At 40.9% G+C, this 17,654-nt stretch overlaps 1 protein-coding gene across 1 annotated transcript; it reads right to left on the bottom strand.

Moving 5' to 3' along the window:
• Positions 1-5,406: 5,406 nt before the first annotated feature.
• On the bottom strand, positions 5,407-7,811 carry LOC143786033 (uncharacterized). Its single transcript, XM_077275209.1, has 2 exons — positions 7,100-7,811; positions 5,407-6,337 (listed from the first exon to the last, which is right to left on the bottom strand). Exons 1-2 carry the CDS (start codon positions 7,759-7,761, stop codon positions 5,785-5,787), a joined length of 1,215 nt encoding a protein of 404 aa, XP_077131324.1. The 5' UTR covers positions 7,762-7,811; the 3' UTR covers positions 5,407-5,784.
• Positions 7,812-17,654: the final 9,843 nt, after the last annotated feature.

Consider the following 17,654-nt stretch of genomic DNA (forward strand, 5'->3'; position numbering starts at 1 on the left):
ATTCTAGAACATTATTTTCTGCTATTATTTCAATGTCTTTAACCAATACTTGCTAAAAAAAAACACCATTGACCTTCGTCTATAATGTAACGACCTACGTCTATGGAGCGCCCCGGCAGGGCCTTGGAGTACTCGGTACTGGGTCTGGTCTTAAAGGGGATGTCATGGTGGCTGCGACCCGGTCCGTGGCCCTGGGCATCCAATTAAAGGGAAAGTCTTTTAGGAGTTTTATTAATAAAGTCTATTGTTCATGACGCCACCTGTGGTATTTGGTCAGGGTGACCGACGCTGCTAAAGGGATCCTCTGGGGTGATGGTATGACAGCTAGATGGCATAACTTCCCACAGGTGAAGTATGTCCCCAGGGCTCCCAAGGTGTGTGGCAAAGATGGTGAATACCGTCGAATAAGTGGAGGACACAGAGTTTGCAGTCTTTTACCTGGTTTACTGATGGTAGCAGGCCTCAGTCCAGGGTACCAGGTGTAGGGTAGCTGTATTCCGGCCGTCTTGGAGGTAATAACGGATCCCACTTCAGGTGAGGTCCATAAGCCTTTCCTACTTGCGCCAGATGGTGAGGTCCCTGCGGCTTAAAGCTTGCTGACAGGGTCCCCTCTCTCCTGTCCTAAGACTTATGTCTGTACGATAGGCAGTTTGAGCCTGTTTATAGGGTTTCTTAGATGACCCGGTTCTTAGGGTTACTGCTTCACCTCAGGCTTGCTACAGGCAATTGACATATAGTCCTATGCCCTCCGGTTCTGTCGTGCGTCCTGGAGAACAACACAACCTCGGGCTCCCGGTACCAGGCTTCTGCGCTCTGGCTCTGAGGGTATCCTTCCGCTGTTCCCCTTCTAAGCCCTTTCCTCCACTGTGCTTCTTCCCTCTCAGCTCCTCACTATTCAACTCCTTCACGTTCTCATGCTTTCCAGAGGCCACAGCTCTTACTTGGCTGTGTCACCCCTCTGTCTGTTCCAGACGTCTTTCTCCTCTCCTCACTCCTCTACAACTGGCTGACTCCTCCTCCAGACCAGGATGCATATAGCTAAGGGACGCTCCCTTGAATCCGGGTTCAGAGCTCCCCTTCCTGGCCTAGATTCAGATGTGTTGAATGTAAGTGCCTTACCTGATAATAAGAATCCCTGGTGCCTCCAAGCGTGACATCACCCTCCCCAAAGGGAAGGCAACATCACTGCAGCAACCGGCTACTTGGGATGCTGCATTTACGCATATACTGTGTCTCCAACACATCGGCCAGTATCTGCTGCATATCGCTCAGGGTCGTCACCACATCCGCCTTTATTTTCTCCACATTGACCTTTCCTATTGACCATGACCATTGACCTATGACATTTCTCTCCATCTTCAATAGATTGATTTGTTTCATCAGATCTTTCTGCTTCTCTAACAAATTGGTTTGTGTCTTCCACAGACCGGCCTGAGTTTTCACCAGATTCATCCATCTCTTTACCATCTGCCTAATAATATCTGTCCGCTCCTCAGATGCATCTATCTCGTCATCAGATATATCCGGATCTTCAGAAGAACAGTCTGTCTTTATGCTACATGTATCTGCCCCCAACTCTTCTGCCGGGGCATCTGTATCATCACTGGTAGTAGTGGTCTCATCACCAGCAGGACATCTCGGCACCAGCAATATAATTTCTTCAGCATAAGGCAGCATGACCACTTCCAATATTGTGCTACATTCACACTTTCCATGGTGCCTGGTATGCGATAAATGGGCCCAACTCCATAGTATAAGAAACATCTCCAAATCATTCTGCTCGCACCTCCATATTTTCCAGTCTTCACATTGAACCGTGGCCTGAATTCACTAAATGGGTGGTCTCACAAACTTTCTGCAGCCTCTACACCCAATAAGAACAACCTTGCTCTTATCTGTCCATAGAATGTTGGACTCTTCTCTTTAGGCCGGTCAGTGTGTTCTTTGGCAAACGGTAATCTTTTCAACATGTCTTTATTTCAACAATGGTACTTTACGAGGGTTGCTTGCAAATAGTTTGGCTTCATGAAGGCGTCTTCTGATGGTTGGAATACTGACAGGTAACTGAAGATCTTCTCTGATCTCCCTGGAGCCGATCATTGGAGACTTCTTTGCCATTCTTGTTATTCTATGATCTATGCGGCTGGTAGTATTTATTTTACGACCACGTGTTTCGGGTGTTGTTTGCCATTTTAAAGCATTGGAAATCTTAAGCTGAGCAGCCAATTATTTTCTGCACTTCTTTATTGGTTTTCCCCTCTCTAATCAACTTCATGAACAAATTTCTTCCTCCTTCGGTACACAACTTCACCCAATTAGCAGTGCGCATTTCATGACTGTTGACTGTGTTGGCTGCACATTACTCGCCTTCACCTAGTCATTATTTTTTTTCCCCATGTTGTATGATCTTTTCTCCCCAAAACAGTAATTAAACACATTAGTGGTGTTAGACTGCTATTATTTTGTACATAACTGTAAGTGGCAGGAAAACTCCTTTCATTTCTTTCATTTTCCTTTTGTTGACAAACTTTTTTGTTTACAAGAAAAATTTGTATCAAAACGGTCACCAGAAACCACGTTCAGGAACATTCTGAGTGTTTCCCCCTTTACCCTCCCAACCTTTGGTGGGACGTCCACTTGTGACTCGTATCCATCCTTCAGTCGTCATGACCTTGCCTAAAGTGAGGAATGCCTCTTTTATTTTTATCACTTAGGATGGAATATTGGTGGAAAATGGTGGTCTCTGTGCTGATAAAGACTGCACATATGTGATAACTGGAGGTAAAAAGAATAAAAGAAAAATCCTTTAACCCTTACCCTGTCTGGCAATATTATCTGGACTGCCAACAAGAGTGTTATTTAGCTATTGTATGGTTGACATTGTATTGAATTATAAGCACTGAACTGCAGATTTCTTGGACTTATGTGGAAAATATATAGTTCTATAAATTGCTATTATTTGGATACTCTGTAGAGGCATTATTTATGCATTCTATGATAATATCTGAAAATGGAATGGTAATTTTTGGGGTAAATACATTTTGGTGGAAAATACAAATGTATCTGCTGTTTATGTATTTACGGTAGTTTAAAATTACAAAAGCAACTAAAAATGACAAGTGGGCGGAGACTATACTATTTGTACATCTAGAACCCATTTTTTCTACAAAACTATTTTTGTCTATGGCAGGATCTCTGGCTGCTGTTTGCTCACATTACACTTGTTAATCTCCTCCTTCTACAGGGCAGAGAGACAGACACTGCTGGAATCAGTGCAGAGGCTGCTGGAATCGCAGGACTTTATTAACAAGCAATCACCTCTACAGACAGCTGGTAACTTCGTGTTTGGTCAGGACATTCACTCATATCCACACTGAGATGCAAAATATTCCAAGAGTAAAGTACAGGAATTAGAAATGAGTGAAATGTTGTGAGTAGAATTTCTCCTCAAATTTTGCAAAGTTTCATATTCTCTAGAATATGGATTTATTTTGCAGTTTGCACCAGATGAATGAAGGAAAAATGGAGCCCAGCTGCAGTCACCGTTTTGCTTCACCATAGAAAAACACAACAAATGATACTTCACGGCTCCGCAGCCTGAAAAGCCTATCCCTCCCCAGTGCCTCCTCTTCTCCCCTTTCCTCATTATGAGCGTTCTCTTTGGCCTCTTCACTCCAGGCTGGGTCTTCTATCTAGTGTAGACCTCGGACGTCACCATGCACGTCGCCCGAGCGATGATACGGTCTGTATGCGTAGTTATGTCCGAGGCCTAGTTGAGGTTCAAGTCATGGCCTGGATTGAAAAGCGAAGAGAATGTGTGTGTGACAGATCTGTAATGTAATCTTACTCAATAACTATTATCCGTGAAATGCACGCTCGTGTTTGGTTTGTGTAAACTTTACGTCTCCATTCACACTGCAAAGCATTTTTGGATCTATGACTGTCCCAGTCTTGTCTGAAAGGCCACATGTCGTACCCCAGAAACTTCTCATCACTACTATTACCCCTTACTATTACTTTAATAATATTAATAAACCTTTATAAAGAAAACTCAGAATTTAACATCAATGTACAGTCATAATTTATTTGGTTTATAAAGTAGAATAATAACCGGAGGAGACGACTTCTGTCTCAGAAAGTTTTTCCTCGGAACATTAGAAATTCTCACAGTATCAATAAAACCTGCGCTTCTCGGCACTTACGTGATCCCTATTATGTCCTCCCTAGAACCAAAAATGCAATCTTGAAAATGACATAAGTCAATATGATCCCTTTGTAAATGGCGACTCCTTTCCTCCACGGCAGCTTACTGTCATTGTATCAGCAGATGCATGGTTCACTTAGTTACAATACCTCTATGCTCCCATCCATGGAAGATCTCTTCGCACTTTCTTCTTGGTGACAGTTCTCACATGCAGGAGGGCAGGTCTTCTCCGCCTGGGACAGATTACAGTACACCGACACTACAAGCTGATGCATCCTTGGCGCTCACTTTTTTCCTGGGCACCATCTAGAATCAATGCTACTCACCCCCACTTATAACTAGCTGTAATGCAGGCTGTCCGTCTGACCTCCGTGTCTGACCTCTTCTCATGGGACACAAGAATATTTTATGTTCTCTGTACACACTTGCTAATGCTGACACCAAAATGTCCAATGTGTCCACCCCACTCTTAATGAGCGGCACTTTAGACTTCACCACTTAGTGGCATCTTGTATAATCATATTTTAGACCTTTGACATTTCTCTTTTATTATGTAATGGCAGATACATCACTGATCACTCACATATCACATAGAAAATCAGTCTGGACCAGAGTTTTCAAAATTGTATCTGATTATATAAATATTTAAGCCCAATTCTATCCTTCTTACATAGAAGTAGAGCAGAAATAAATGGAAGGCAAGGCTGCCCTTATACCTGCTCATAGAGCCTGAAGAAGGACCTTCATCAGTCTGAAAACATTCCCGCAGTGCTACAATGCTTTTTGAAATACTGATTAAATAAAGTCTATTCTATACTTTCTTCCAAAGTCAGGAGTGCGGTTCATCCTCTTGCTGGATAATAATTTTTTAATTATTTTATAAGGAAAAATACAAAAACGGAGAAGAACAATTGTAATGTTTGGTTGATAAACTAAAATAATAACTACAAGTGTCAGCATTTTTTGTCAATCAAAACAACTTGTTGGTTTCCAGGCTGCAAATGCTAATAATTACTATATGTAAATAGTCATAAAGGTCATTGATTGTCGTATCCCTGATCTGATTATGACATCAGTCATGTACAGAACATGTAGCAGTAAATTCATGATAGTGTTTTAACCTCTTTTTTTTATGCAGCAACAGGACACTTAACCCTTTAAAAGTAAATTCTTTTAAGTCACAGATTCTAGTAATAATCTTTATAATAATAATCTTTATTTTTATATAGTGCTAACTTATTCAGCAGCGCTTTACAGTTTACACACATTATCATCACTGTCCCCGATGGGGCTCACAATCTATATTCTCTATTGGTATGTCTTTGGAATGTGGGAGGAAACCGGAGAACCCGGAGGAAACCCACGCAAACACGGAGAGAACATACAAACTCTTTGCAGATGTTGTCCTTGGTGGGACTTGAACCCAGGACTCCAGAGCTGCAGTGCTAACCACTGAGCCACCGTGCTGCCCCTAGTAGATTTTGTCTCTGCATGTGGGGCCATTATTTCAATTCTCTGTCCCATAGCATAGCATAGGTCCAAAACCTCGTCAAGTACCATAACAGCCTACATTTCCGCATTTACTGTGTCTCCAACACATCAACCAGCATATCGCTCAGGGTCTTCACCACATCCGCCTTTGTTTTTGCCACATTGTCCAGTGTCTCCAACATATTGGCCAGTGTCTCCCACTTCTCGCCCAGTGTCTCCAACACATCGGCCAGTGTCATCTTCTCCATATTGTTCTTTTCCTTCAAAACATTAATCTGTGCCAATAACAGATTTATCTGCTTCTTCAATAGATTTCTCTGCGTCTTCAGTAGATTGATTTGTTTCATCAGATCTTTCTGCTTCTCTAACAAATTGGTTTGTGTCTTCAACAGACCGAACAGAGTTTTCACCAGTGTCGTCCATCTCTTTACCATCTGCAAAACAATATCTGTCCGCTCCTCAGACGCATCTATCTCATCGTCAGATATATCCAGATCTTCAAGTATCGTTATGCTACAAGTATCTGCCCCCAACTCTTCTGTATCATCACTGGTAGTATCGGTCTCGTCACCAGCAGGACATCTCGGCACCAGAAATATTTGTTTCCACAGACGTTCTACTTTGTGCATCAACTTCACCAACCTGATACATAAAAATAAAAAAATAATTAAATTATCAAATTAGTTAGATGTAAGGTTACAAATCCAAACTTACTCTCCTGATAATTTGCCTTTACTTGAGACCTAGTTTTTCTCCTGACCTTTTACTTTTGTATCTGAATCTAGGGAGTAAGTAAATTTCAGCAGCCGCGTTTATCAGCTACGGAGCTTCTATTTAGTCTCAGAGTCACTCGTAGAAACACAAAGAGGGATATTTATTATTTATCATAAACAGGTTCCAAAATTTGCCACAATTCATGTATGGTCAAAAATTGAAATGTTTTGCCCTTTGTGTTACTTTTGCAAAAAGAAATAAATAAAAATGAGGTTTTAACAAAATGGAGCTTGGTCCCTCCAAGCGTAAAGGAATAACTTACATGAGAAAGTGTGTAAAATCAAGAGCTGCTTTAGATTTAATTTTCTGGTGCACAGACAGCCAATAGTTATGCCACATTTATTATACATTCTATACATTCCCTCCCATAGCTTATATACCCAACGTACATAGGTAGAGGCATATACTCCGGGGTTCTGGGTGTCAGCACACCACCTGGTCAGGGTGTTTAGATACAGAAGGATGGTAGTAAACTGAAACTTTGCCCCATATGAGGGAAAAACTACTCATCAGCCTGTAGACGTTTCCTACTTGCTCCGCTCTCTCCTTTTTATGGAAATTTGCAGTAGATCAGTAAATCACTAGACATTCTATATACTGTCCAGAAATACATAAATATGTGACACCTACCTGATGTGGTTACAGATCCAGGATTTCTCGCACACGGTGTCCCGGGAGGTCTCACCACAGCAGGAGTAGGAGCCGTCTGTGAAGGTTCCAGGATGATCCATGTCCGATGTCAGGGCTGAAGCCACCGAGTAAGTGGTCTGAGGACACAACATGGACTGTGGAGACTTCTGCACTCCCTCACTGTTCTCCTGGACTGTATGACCATAACCAAGAATGTGGCAAACCTCGTGGGTGATTGTGTCTTGTCGGGATTTAAATTTTGGATCCATTTTCCAAAATAGTTCACATAGGTAGATAGTCCTATCTTCAGAGCCGCGGTATACATACGCAATAGTTCCAATATCTTGCTTAGGATCTTTATTTTTTGCAAATGTCACTTTCTCTAGTTCTCGGATCAGCTCCTCCACCAGATCTGTGGTGAGGAATGGATAAAGCTTCTCCAAATTTAGGTCTCCAAACACCTTGGGATCTTCCACCAGGAGACTTTCCTTTTTCTTCAGAGCATCAGATAAAAGTCGTTGGGTTCGCTCTTTAGCTTCCGTGGCCTGCTTTCTCTCATCTTCACTCAACAAACATGGATTATTCATGGTCCCTTCTTTGGCTTTCGTGGCCTTACTTTTTTCATCCTCAATTCCAAAGTGCCTCAGAAGTCTCGAGAGCATTGTTCTCTATACAGGTGTCGTTACCTTTCTGTACAAATCCTTCTGGCGTCTTTATATTCTGTGCAGATATTGGGGCAGAACGTCCCTGAGCTGTTTTCACTTTCACTACAACTACTTTATTACGTGCTGATATAACACAGATTTGTTATCTGTTCTGCAGAATAGCCAGGCAAGTTAACCCCTGTACGGGCAAGGGTGGCGCTAGGTGCAAACTTCTCATTCCATAGTGAAATGTGTAACTTTCTTCATCCATAGGACATCGATCCTCGGCCATACGTTAGTGCATCGGTATCTCCTGATGAACCCAGTTATGGGGGAAACGAGTCGAGATTGACTTTGGCATTTACTGGTGTATCTGGAGCACCATGTCTATACAGATAAGCACTCATATTTTTCGGAAGGTTAATCCTTTGGTCAGGCCAAATGATCATGACATAAATGTTTACTGCTGTTATGCATGGTGACATCTAGTCTCCTGTTTGTGCTCTGGGGTTTTTATCTTCCCCACTACATATCGTGCCTATGACAGAGAGTATTACCAGCAACATATATAGGCCAACTGGCCCTCTGTTTCATCCTTTACGTCTGGTTAGGGGCTGGTACAGGAGCACAGGGACAGCGGATGCATAAGCAGGGGCGCCACTTCTCACCATCTTAGGGCGCCAACCTCCGCATATACTGTAGGTAAGTGAACAGTAGGGGTAGTATATAGGGTCAGTTCCCCCGTTTCTCCACTTCGGCTGAGTATGATTGATTATCTACGTTAGCACAGTTACTGTAGACACTGGCACAGTAGGATATACCATTGATGTAGGTAGCACTAAGTTGCATTTCTGGGTTATACGACGTCCATCGATGAGGAGTTATGTTGTAGGACCAATGGTCGCCTTTCACATTACATTTAACATAAAACTCTTGTGGTCAGATTATGGCGATACCCAACATCTCCAGCAATGAGAATTTAGTATACTACTGCAATTGACAGAAGGTCATTGGGCTACATTTTCATACATTATACTAGCCTACCTTCTGGTTATATTAGTTACCTACAACTATTATATTTATCTTTATTTTTTTTTTTGCACATCGCACTTTCACCTTGATGTGGGTATAAAATTTAAATTTTTAACAAAACTTGGTAAAAGTTATATTTTAAAAGGTTTTTTTTCTTAGTGAGCCTTTATTGTTACCCTTCCATATATCTACACATGTAAGACTAACTTTCCTTTACTGCATCTTAATGGAGAATTTGTGTTTTTCTTTCCTACCAAAAGTTCTACCCCAATGCTTACACTACCTATCAGCAAGAATTAAAAAAAAAAAACCAATTTACTTTAAAACTTATTTTAGCCTTTTATATTGTTTTTATACATTTTTTTTTTTAATTTAGTCGAACTTACTTATTCTTGTAACTATTATTTAATACAGGAGAGGCAGTTCTCCAAGGCGAAATTAAATCCATCATCAGACGACTGAGCTGAAATCCAGATCACCATCACTAAGAGCCTTAACTTTACTTCTCTAGCGATACAGCCGTACGAGGACGTTATTTGCAAGTTATTTAATGGCACCATTCTGTGGTTCATGTAATTTGTTGTTTTTTACAAAGTCAAGATGAATATAAAATAATAGCAATCGTATTATTGTTTATGTGAAATATGACCGGCATCCTGCGGGTATTAGCTTCAGATTATTTTTCTAGATTTCCAGAAATGTTGTACATTAATAGATGGCGCTATCCTTAGAAGTCACGGTGTTGGCATCATTACTAAGGGCGCAAGCATCACTTTCTTTGGTCCCTGAATCAGCGCCATCACCAGATATAAAGTGAGTAATGGAGGCCGTATATTCATGTTCTGGTCTAAATACCACTTGGAATCTTCCACAAAACTTTCCTTTATCGTCAGAACTTTGGATAAGAGTTGAAGAGTTTATTTTTACATTGATTGGTTAGTATATATTTTTCTTTTAGATTCTATATCTGATCTCACTGGGCAACTGCCCGGACTTTGCTCTAGTCACTAAAGTTTCTTTGTTTGTTTTTTTCCGGGCAAAAAGCCTTACGCAGTTTCTTCATATTCTTAGTCATGGAAGTGGCACAAAAAGTCCCTTAATTTTCATTCTGTTTACAAATAAAGATTGTAGCACAACTGTAACCAGAAACCCCCACTCAGAAACATTTGGATTTTACCCCTTTACCATACCACCCCCTCCAAACTCTGGTGGGACACCCACTATAGATGAGATGTCATGAGTGATATCCATTCTTCAATTGTTTAATTTTAAGTCTATCGCTTATAATGGAATATGGTGGAAATTAACAGACAAAACCTAGGATAAAAACAACGATCAAATACCCTGCAGTAAATTCCGACCAACTATTGTTAGAAGCTTGTGGAAGGAGATCCCAAACGTCTAACCCAAGTAATTCAGTTTAGGGGCAATGGTGGCAAAATACTAATGAAATGGATGGAAACTTTAGACTTTGCAGTAAGAAAAATGCCTTATAACATTCTCTCTCTCATCATTCTGGCATTTGGCAAATATTAATAATTATGGTAATCCTAATTAACCAAAAATGGAAAAAGGTTTATTCTGATTTCATGTCAGATATTGAGAAAAACCTGCAGATGTGTCTTTATATATAGTGTAAGGAAACTTCTCGTTTCATCTGTATATATGTACCCATAAATAAATTAATATTATGAAATTTAAAAAAATAACCACAGCTACATTCAGTGGAAATTAAGGGACAACTTTTTTTTCCCAGTGTGAAAATGTTAAAATCTGGGGCTAAAACTAAATTTTGGTGGTAAAAATATAATAATTTTGTCTTCATTGCTCAATTGTATCAAATTCTGTGACCCATCTGTGGTGTCAATATGATCACTGCACCCCTAGGTGAATTAATTGAGAGGTGTGGTTTGTAAAATGGGGTCTCTCATGGGGGGTTCTACCGTTTTGGCACCTCAGGGGCTCTGCCAATGTGACATGTCCAAACCAGTCCAGATAAATGTGAACTCCAATATGGCGCTTCCCTTCTGAGCTTTGTACTGTGTCTCAAAAGTAGTTTTCGACCACATATAAGATATTGGCGTCCTCAGGAATAATTGCACAACAAAGTTTGGAGTCCATTCTCTCCTGCTATCCTTGTGAAAAATATAAAAACTGGAGCTAAAATAACATTTATGTGGGGAAAAATGTGATTTTTAAAAAAAAATATTTTCACTGCTCTACGTTATAAACGTCTGTGAAGCAGCTGGGGGTTTAAGGTGCTCACCACACATTTGAATACATTCCTTGAGGGGTCTAGCTTTCAAAATAGTGTCACTTGTGGGGGTATCAGGGGCTCTCAAAATGAGGCATGACACCAGCAGACCATTCCATCAAAGTCTGCGTTCCAAAACATCACTCCTCCTTTTGTGAGCCCTGCCATGAGCCTAAACAGTATTTTACCCCCCCCCATATGGGGTATTAGCGTACTCAGGCGACATTGAACAACAAATTGTATGGTGCAATTTCTCATGTTAACTTTACGAAAATACAAAATTTGGGGCTTAAAAACATTTTTGTGGGGAAATTTTTTTTTTTTTTTATTATTATTTTTACGGCTCAATGTTGTAAATTTCTGTGAAGCACCTGGGGGTTCAAGGTGTTCACCACACATCTAGGTAAGTTCCCTAAGGAGCCTAGTTTCCAAAATGGTGTCACGTGTGGGTGTTTCCACTGCTTAGGCACATTAGGGGCTCTCCAAACATGACATGGCATCCACTAATTATTTCAACAAATTTTGCATTCAAAAAGTCAAGTGGCACCCCTTCCCTTCCAAGCCCTCCTGTGCACCCAAACAGTAGTTTTCCCCCATATATGGTGCATAATCACAATTCCCGGCACTCTGCCATCAGTTTCCAGAGCAGGGATACTAATCACCGTTTTCACTTTCCCAGAGCCACGTGAAAACCCTGGGGATTCACCATACCCGATGGGCATTTTACTTGGATGAAGCATTTCCAAGCGAAACGTGCATAGGGTTTGGTGGGTCCCCTGGGTTTTCTTCCTCATGTAACTATACCTTTTTGTACCTTTGGTGTATTATATAGGTACCTCTACTATACCATCACATTGGACATATATGTATGGAACGCCCGCCAGGGCCGTGGGATAGTCGGTACCGGGTCCGGTACTTAAAGGGATATGTCATGGCAGCGGTGACCCGGTCCGTGGCCCTGGACACCCATGTTAAGGGAAAAGTCTTTTAAGGGATTTGTGAGATAAGAATTTGTGACGCCACCTGTGGTATTCGGTCAGGGATGACCAACGCTGCTTTAAGGGGTCCACTGAGGTGATGTTATGGCAGCTGGGATGGTGTAGCTTCCCACATGTGAAGCTGGGTCCCCAGTGTAGATGAATATGGTGAGTGGTGCGATAAAGAATGGAGCACACAGGTTTGCAGTCTCTTTACCTGGTTTACTGATGGTAGCAGGCAGCCCCAGTCCAGGGCACCAGATCACAGGTACAGGCAGGGTCCAGCTGGCTTGGAAGCAAGTTCAGAGTCCCCTTTAACCAGGTGGAGTTAAAAGCCTTCCTTTTAGCGCAGTGGTGTTGTTGTCCCTTACTGCCTAAGGCTTCTGGCAAGGTCCTCATGTTCTCTCTGTCACCCTTTAGGTAAGACACAAACCCATATGACAGGTGACTCGACCCTTTTTACAGGGTCTCTATCACGACACGGGCTCTATGTGTCACTGTGTCTCCAGGGTGTTAGGGCGGACAAGTTACATGTAGTCTAGCTGTGCCTCCTAGAGTATGACACAACCTCGGTCTCCCGGTTACCGGTATCTGCGCTGTCAGGGAGGTAGCCCAGTCGCTGCTATTCTCCCTTGTTGTCACTGTCCTGTGCTTCGCTCTCCTGCACGTTCGCTACAAGCTGTTCTTCCTTCTGTATCTCGAAATCTAGGAGCGGCAGCATTTCAGGCTACAAGGCCCCTCACTCGTCCTTCTGCCTCAGACTGCTCTCTGGCACAAACTACTCACTCTTCCTAACTGCCTAACAACTGACTCCTCCTCCTGACCAGAGAGAGCAGCTCCCCTGAAGTCGGGTGTAGAGCTCCCCCTTCTGGCCTGGAGTTAGAATGGTGTTGCATGTGCTGATTACCTGTCAAATGGATCTTTCCCTGCTTCCAAGCGTGACATCACTCTCCCCGTGAGGAAAGCAATGCCACTGTAACAACCGGTTACCTGGGGTGTTACATGTACAGGTCCTTCTCAAAAAATTAGCATATAGTGTTAAATTTCATTATTTACCATAATGTAATGATTACAATTAAACTTTCATATATTATAGATTCATTATCCACCAACTATAATTTGTCAGGTCTTTTATTGTTTTAATACTGATGATTTTGGCATACAACTCCTGATAACCCAAAAAACCTGTCTCAATAAATTAGCATATTTCACCCGTCCAATCAAATAAAAGTGTTTTTTAATAACAAACAAAAAAACCATCAAATAATAATGTTCAGTTATGCACTCAATACTTGGTCGGGAATCCTTTGGCAGAAATGACTGCTTCAATGCGGCGTGGCATGGAGGCAATCAGCCTGTGACACTGCTGAGATGTTATGGAGGCCCAGGATGCTTCAATAGCGGCCTTAAGCTCATCCAGAGTGTTGGGTCTTGCGTCTCTCAACTTTCTCTTCACAATATCCCACAGATTCTCTATGGGGTTCAGGTCAGGAGAGTTGGCAGGCCAATTGAGCACAGTAATACCATGGTCAGTAAACCATTTACCAGTGGTTTTGGCACTGTGAGCAGGTGCCAGGAAGCATGAAGTGCTCCAAAATCTCCGGATAGCTAGCTGCATTGACCCTGCCCTTGATGAAACACAGTGGACCAACACCAGCAGCTGACATGGCACCCCACACCACTGACTGTGGGTACTTGACACTGGACTTCAGGCATTTTGGCATTTCCTTCTCCCCAGTCTTCCTCCAGACTCTGGCACCTTTATTTCCGAATGACATGCAAAATTTGCTTTCATCAGAAAAAAGTACTTGGGACCACTTAGCAACAGTCCAGTGCTGCTTCTCTGTAGCCCAGGTCAGGCACTTCTGCCGCTGTTTATGGTTCAAAAGTGGCTTTACCTGGGGAATGCGGCACCTGTAGCCCATTTCCTGCACACGCCTGTGCACGGTGGCTCTGGATGTTTCCACACCAGACTCAGTCCACTGCTTCCTCAGGTTCCCCAAGGTCTGGAATCGGTCCTTCTCCACAATCTTCCTCAGGGTCCGGTCACCTCTTCTCGTTGTACAGCGTTTTCTGCCACATTGTTTCCTTCCAACAGACTTACCATTGAGGTGCCTTGATACAGCACTCTGGGAACAGCCTATTTGTTGAGAAATTTCTTTCTGGGTCTTACCCTCTTGCTTGAGGGTGTCAATGATGGCCTTCTTGACATCTGTCAGGTCGCTAGTCTTACCCATGATGGGGGTTTTGAGTAATGAACCAGGCAGGGAGTTTTTAAAAGCCTCAGGTATCTTTTGCATGTGTTTAGAGTTAATTAGTTGATTCAGAAGATTAGGGTAATAGGTCGTTTAGAGAACCTTTTCTTGATATGCTAATTTATTGAGACAGGTTTTTTGGGTTATCAGGAGTTGTAGGCCAAAATCATCAGTATTAAAACAATAAAAGACCTGACAAATTTCAGTTGGTGGATAATGAATCTATAATATATGAAAGTTTAATTGTAATCATTACATTATGGTAAATAATGAAATTTAACACTATATGCTAATTTTTTGAGAAGGACCTGTATATCTTATTTTGCCATTATTAATTCGGTTTAATACAGGAGGCTCCTTTATCTTGCCTTATATACCACGCACCTTTACATACTTTACCTTCTTATTACAACTTTGCCTATTAGAATAGGGGTTTACTTGTGTTATGGTGTCTTTTACTGCGTTATTTTTTTCACCATTGACTTCCTGATGTATTGAGGATTTGTTTCTTTCTTACTGTATGATAGCTAGTAGGTAACATTACGTGTGCATAATGAGATATACATGTAACAGATAACCTATGTATATATTTTGCCCTGTACAACACTATCTGTATCATCAATACCCCCGGGTGTACCCACCCAAATCTTTCTTATACCTGTGGTATTTGTCTTACGGTTTTTATAAATATATATTTTTTATGATGTTCTTTAAAAAAATTATTTTAATTGAGATACGGCTGTGTGTAAACCCCATTTCTTTGGTGCTTTATTAAAGAAAAAGACAAAGTCTCGGATAAATATTCATAATTTATTTAATTTACAAAATAAAATAACAGCACTTGTTAGCACCTTTGTAGATTTTTTTTGGAGGACATTAACATGGAGGGTCTTTGTTTTTGATGGATCTTAATATTGTTTTATTTTTAGTTCAAATTGTGGCTCGTGTGAACGCCTAGAAGCGAACGAACCCCTGGACATCCAAAGCTGGCATACAGTCCAATATCTGATGAGTATAAGACCAAAATGCGCCAAATTTAGTAAAAGGAGAACAGCTCCTATAAATATTTGTCAAATCATAATCCTAATGATTCACCCAGCTAAGATGGAAAGCGGATGGGACACCACGATGCATAAACAGAGAGAAGCGGCAACAGAGGAATCACGGGAGAGGATTCTGATCAAGACCAGGAAACCTCAGAGAGAAATAATCTGAAACATGAGTTATAATATTATTAAATGCTAAGTTCTAACCATAGAGCTCAAACAATTGATCTGCTAGTAAAGTGTTCCTATAAAATCCTAATTATGTGTATCAAACATAATAGGGTCTAGAAGAACGTCGGAGCCACAATAATAGAAACCGTTAATGTAACACCACAACGACGCTAACAATCTGTATCGAAAACAGTCAGTACATCGTTCATTGAATAATCATCATTCTGTTACCGCCGTAACCAACTTCTATTAACGGAGCATCTACCATCAAACTGACCACATATATTATCCATGCACAACTGGGTCACGAGTCGCTTACTCTATTTATATTATATTTGGGGTCCGAGGATCTGACGTATGGAAAGGGAAAACACATTGGTAATCTAATACTCGTGTTTTGTTATTTTGGACCAATGTTTTGCTCTTGGTCTCAAGTCTGGACTGTAATATGCAGTATAGTGCCTGTGTTATTAGCTTCATATTGATGAACTACTGATCGTGTTTTCGATATGGATTGTTAGCAAAATTGTACCATTGGTGGTGTCACATTAATGATTTCTATTATTCTGGCTCCGACTTTCTTTTTGTCACTTTATTGTTTTTCCTATTATATCCATCTTCATGAGGATAGGGTATTCATTAGGATTACATGTTATATAGGATATACATTTATAGGATTATACATTAACATTAACCTCATCGATGTGCATTACTACCAGATCTTTTGTACGTTAATACATGATTTTTAATAAGATTTATTAAAATCTATAATTTTAGAACAATTCTATTTTATCTTGTAACTTCAACATCTTTATCCTACTGATATCACTCACAGTCTTCACAGTACTTGGGTTTATCTTTAAAGTATCAGCTTGTGTCTTCAACATATCGACCTTTCTCTTCACCATATCGGCCTCTCTCTTCACCATATCGGCCTTTCTCTTCACTGTACGGGCCTTTATCTTCACTGTATCGACCATAATCTTCACCATTTCGGCCTTTATCTTTACTAAATTGGAATCAAGCTTCACAGTATCGGCCATTGTCATCACCATATAAACCAGTGTCGTCAACATATCTGCTTCCGTCTCCAACATATCAGCCAGTGTCTTCCTTATTTCATCTTTTGTTGTCACCAAATCGGCCTTTGTCTGGAACTGATCCTCCAGAGTCTTCACACTATTCGCCTTTGTCTTCAGAACATTATTCTGCATCTTCATCAGATTTTGCTGTTTCTTCATTAGATTGATTTGTTTCTTCATCAGATTTTTCTGCTTCATTAACAAACTGTTCTGTCTTTTCATCAGAGTCATCCATCTCTTTTCACGCTGTACAACAGGATCTGTCTGCTCCCCAGAAGTGTGAATCTCGTCATCAGAGGTATCTGCATCTTCACAAGAAGTGTCTGTCCTTACACTACAAGTATCTGACTCGTCATCAGACACATCTGTATCATCAGAGTTAGTATCGGTCTCATCACCATCGGAATGTCTCTGTACCAGCAATATTTGTTTCCACAGTCGTTCAACTTTGCACATCGACCTGATAAATAAAATAAAAAATATATATAATTTAAATTATCTAGTTAGGTCTAATGTTAAACATCAAAACTTGCCGTGCAGAGAACCTGCATGTTCTTCTTCTGTAAGTTATTCTGCCTTCTTTCTATTGTATCTGTATCTAGGAAGTTGCTAGATTACAGCAGCCATGATTATCATCCACGTAGCAAACATTTAGCCACAAATATTCATAAAAACATTATATAAAAAAGTCACAAAATATTTGTTGGAAGGCATGTATGGCTAAAAATTGTGTCTTTTTGCCTTTTTTTTTTAAATTACATAATACAAAAAAAGTGTGACAGAAGCAAAAGGGAGAGTGGACGCTCACAGCACCGGGATAGTCGCGTCAGAAAACATATAAAATTTTGAATAGTTCAGAGCTGCCGTAAATTTATGTTTTGACACACGGGAGTCCTAAAAGACATGACAAATTTTTAGGACCATTGTCCCAGTTAACACATTTTGATGCACCATTCTAGGAATATTCCCGCCATAGTTTATAGATCCAATATACCTAAGTAGAGGAATGCTACCAAAACACGTACCCGACTCCTGAGTGCAGGGGGTGTCAGCGCACCCCTTAATCTTCCTCAGGGTATAAAGGGCAAGAGCAA

The sequence above is a fragment of the Ranitomeya variabilis genome, chromosome 7, assembly GCF_051348905.1.
Source record: "Ranitomeya variabilis isolate aRanVar5 chromosome 7, aRanVar5.hap1, whole genome shotgun sequence".
Classification (NCBI taxonomy): Eukaryota; Metazoa; Chordata; class Amphibia; order Anura; family Dendrobatidae; genus Ranitomeya; species Ranitomeya variabilis.

What these genes read in the sequence shown, in the direction of transcription:
- LOC143786033 (XM_077275209.1), bottom strand. Translation starts at nt 7,761, where the DNA reads ATGCTCTCGAGACTTCTGAGGCACTTTGGAATTGAGGATGAAAAAAGT. An exon ending in TGGATCTGTAACCACATCAG is followed by an intron (nt 6,338 to 7,099) that starts GTAGGTGTCACA and finishes TTTATGTATCAG; the next exon opens with GTTGGTGAAGTTGATGCACA.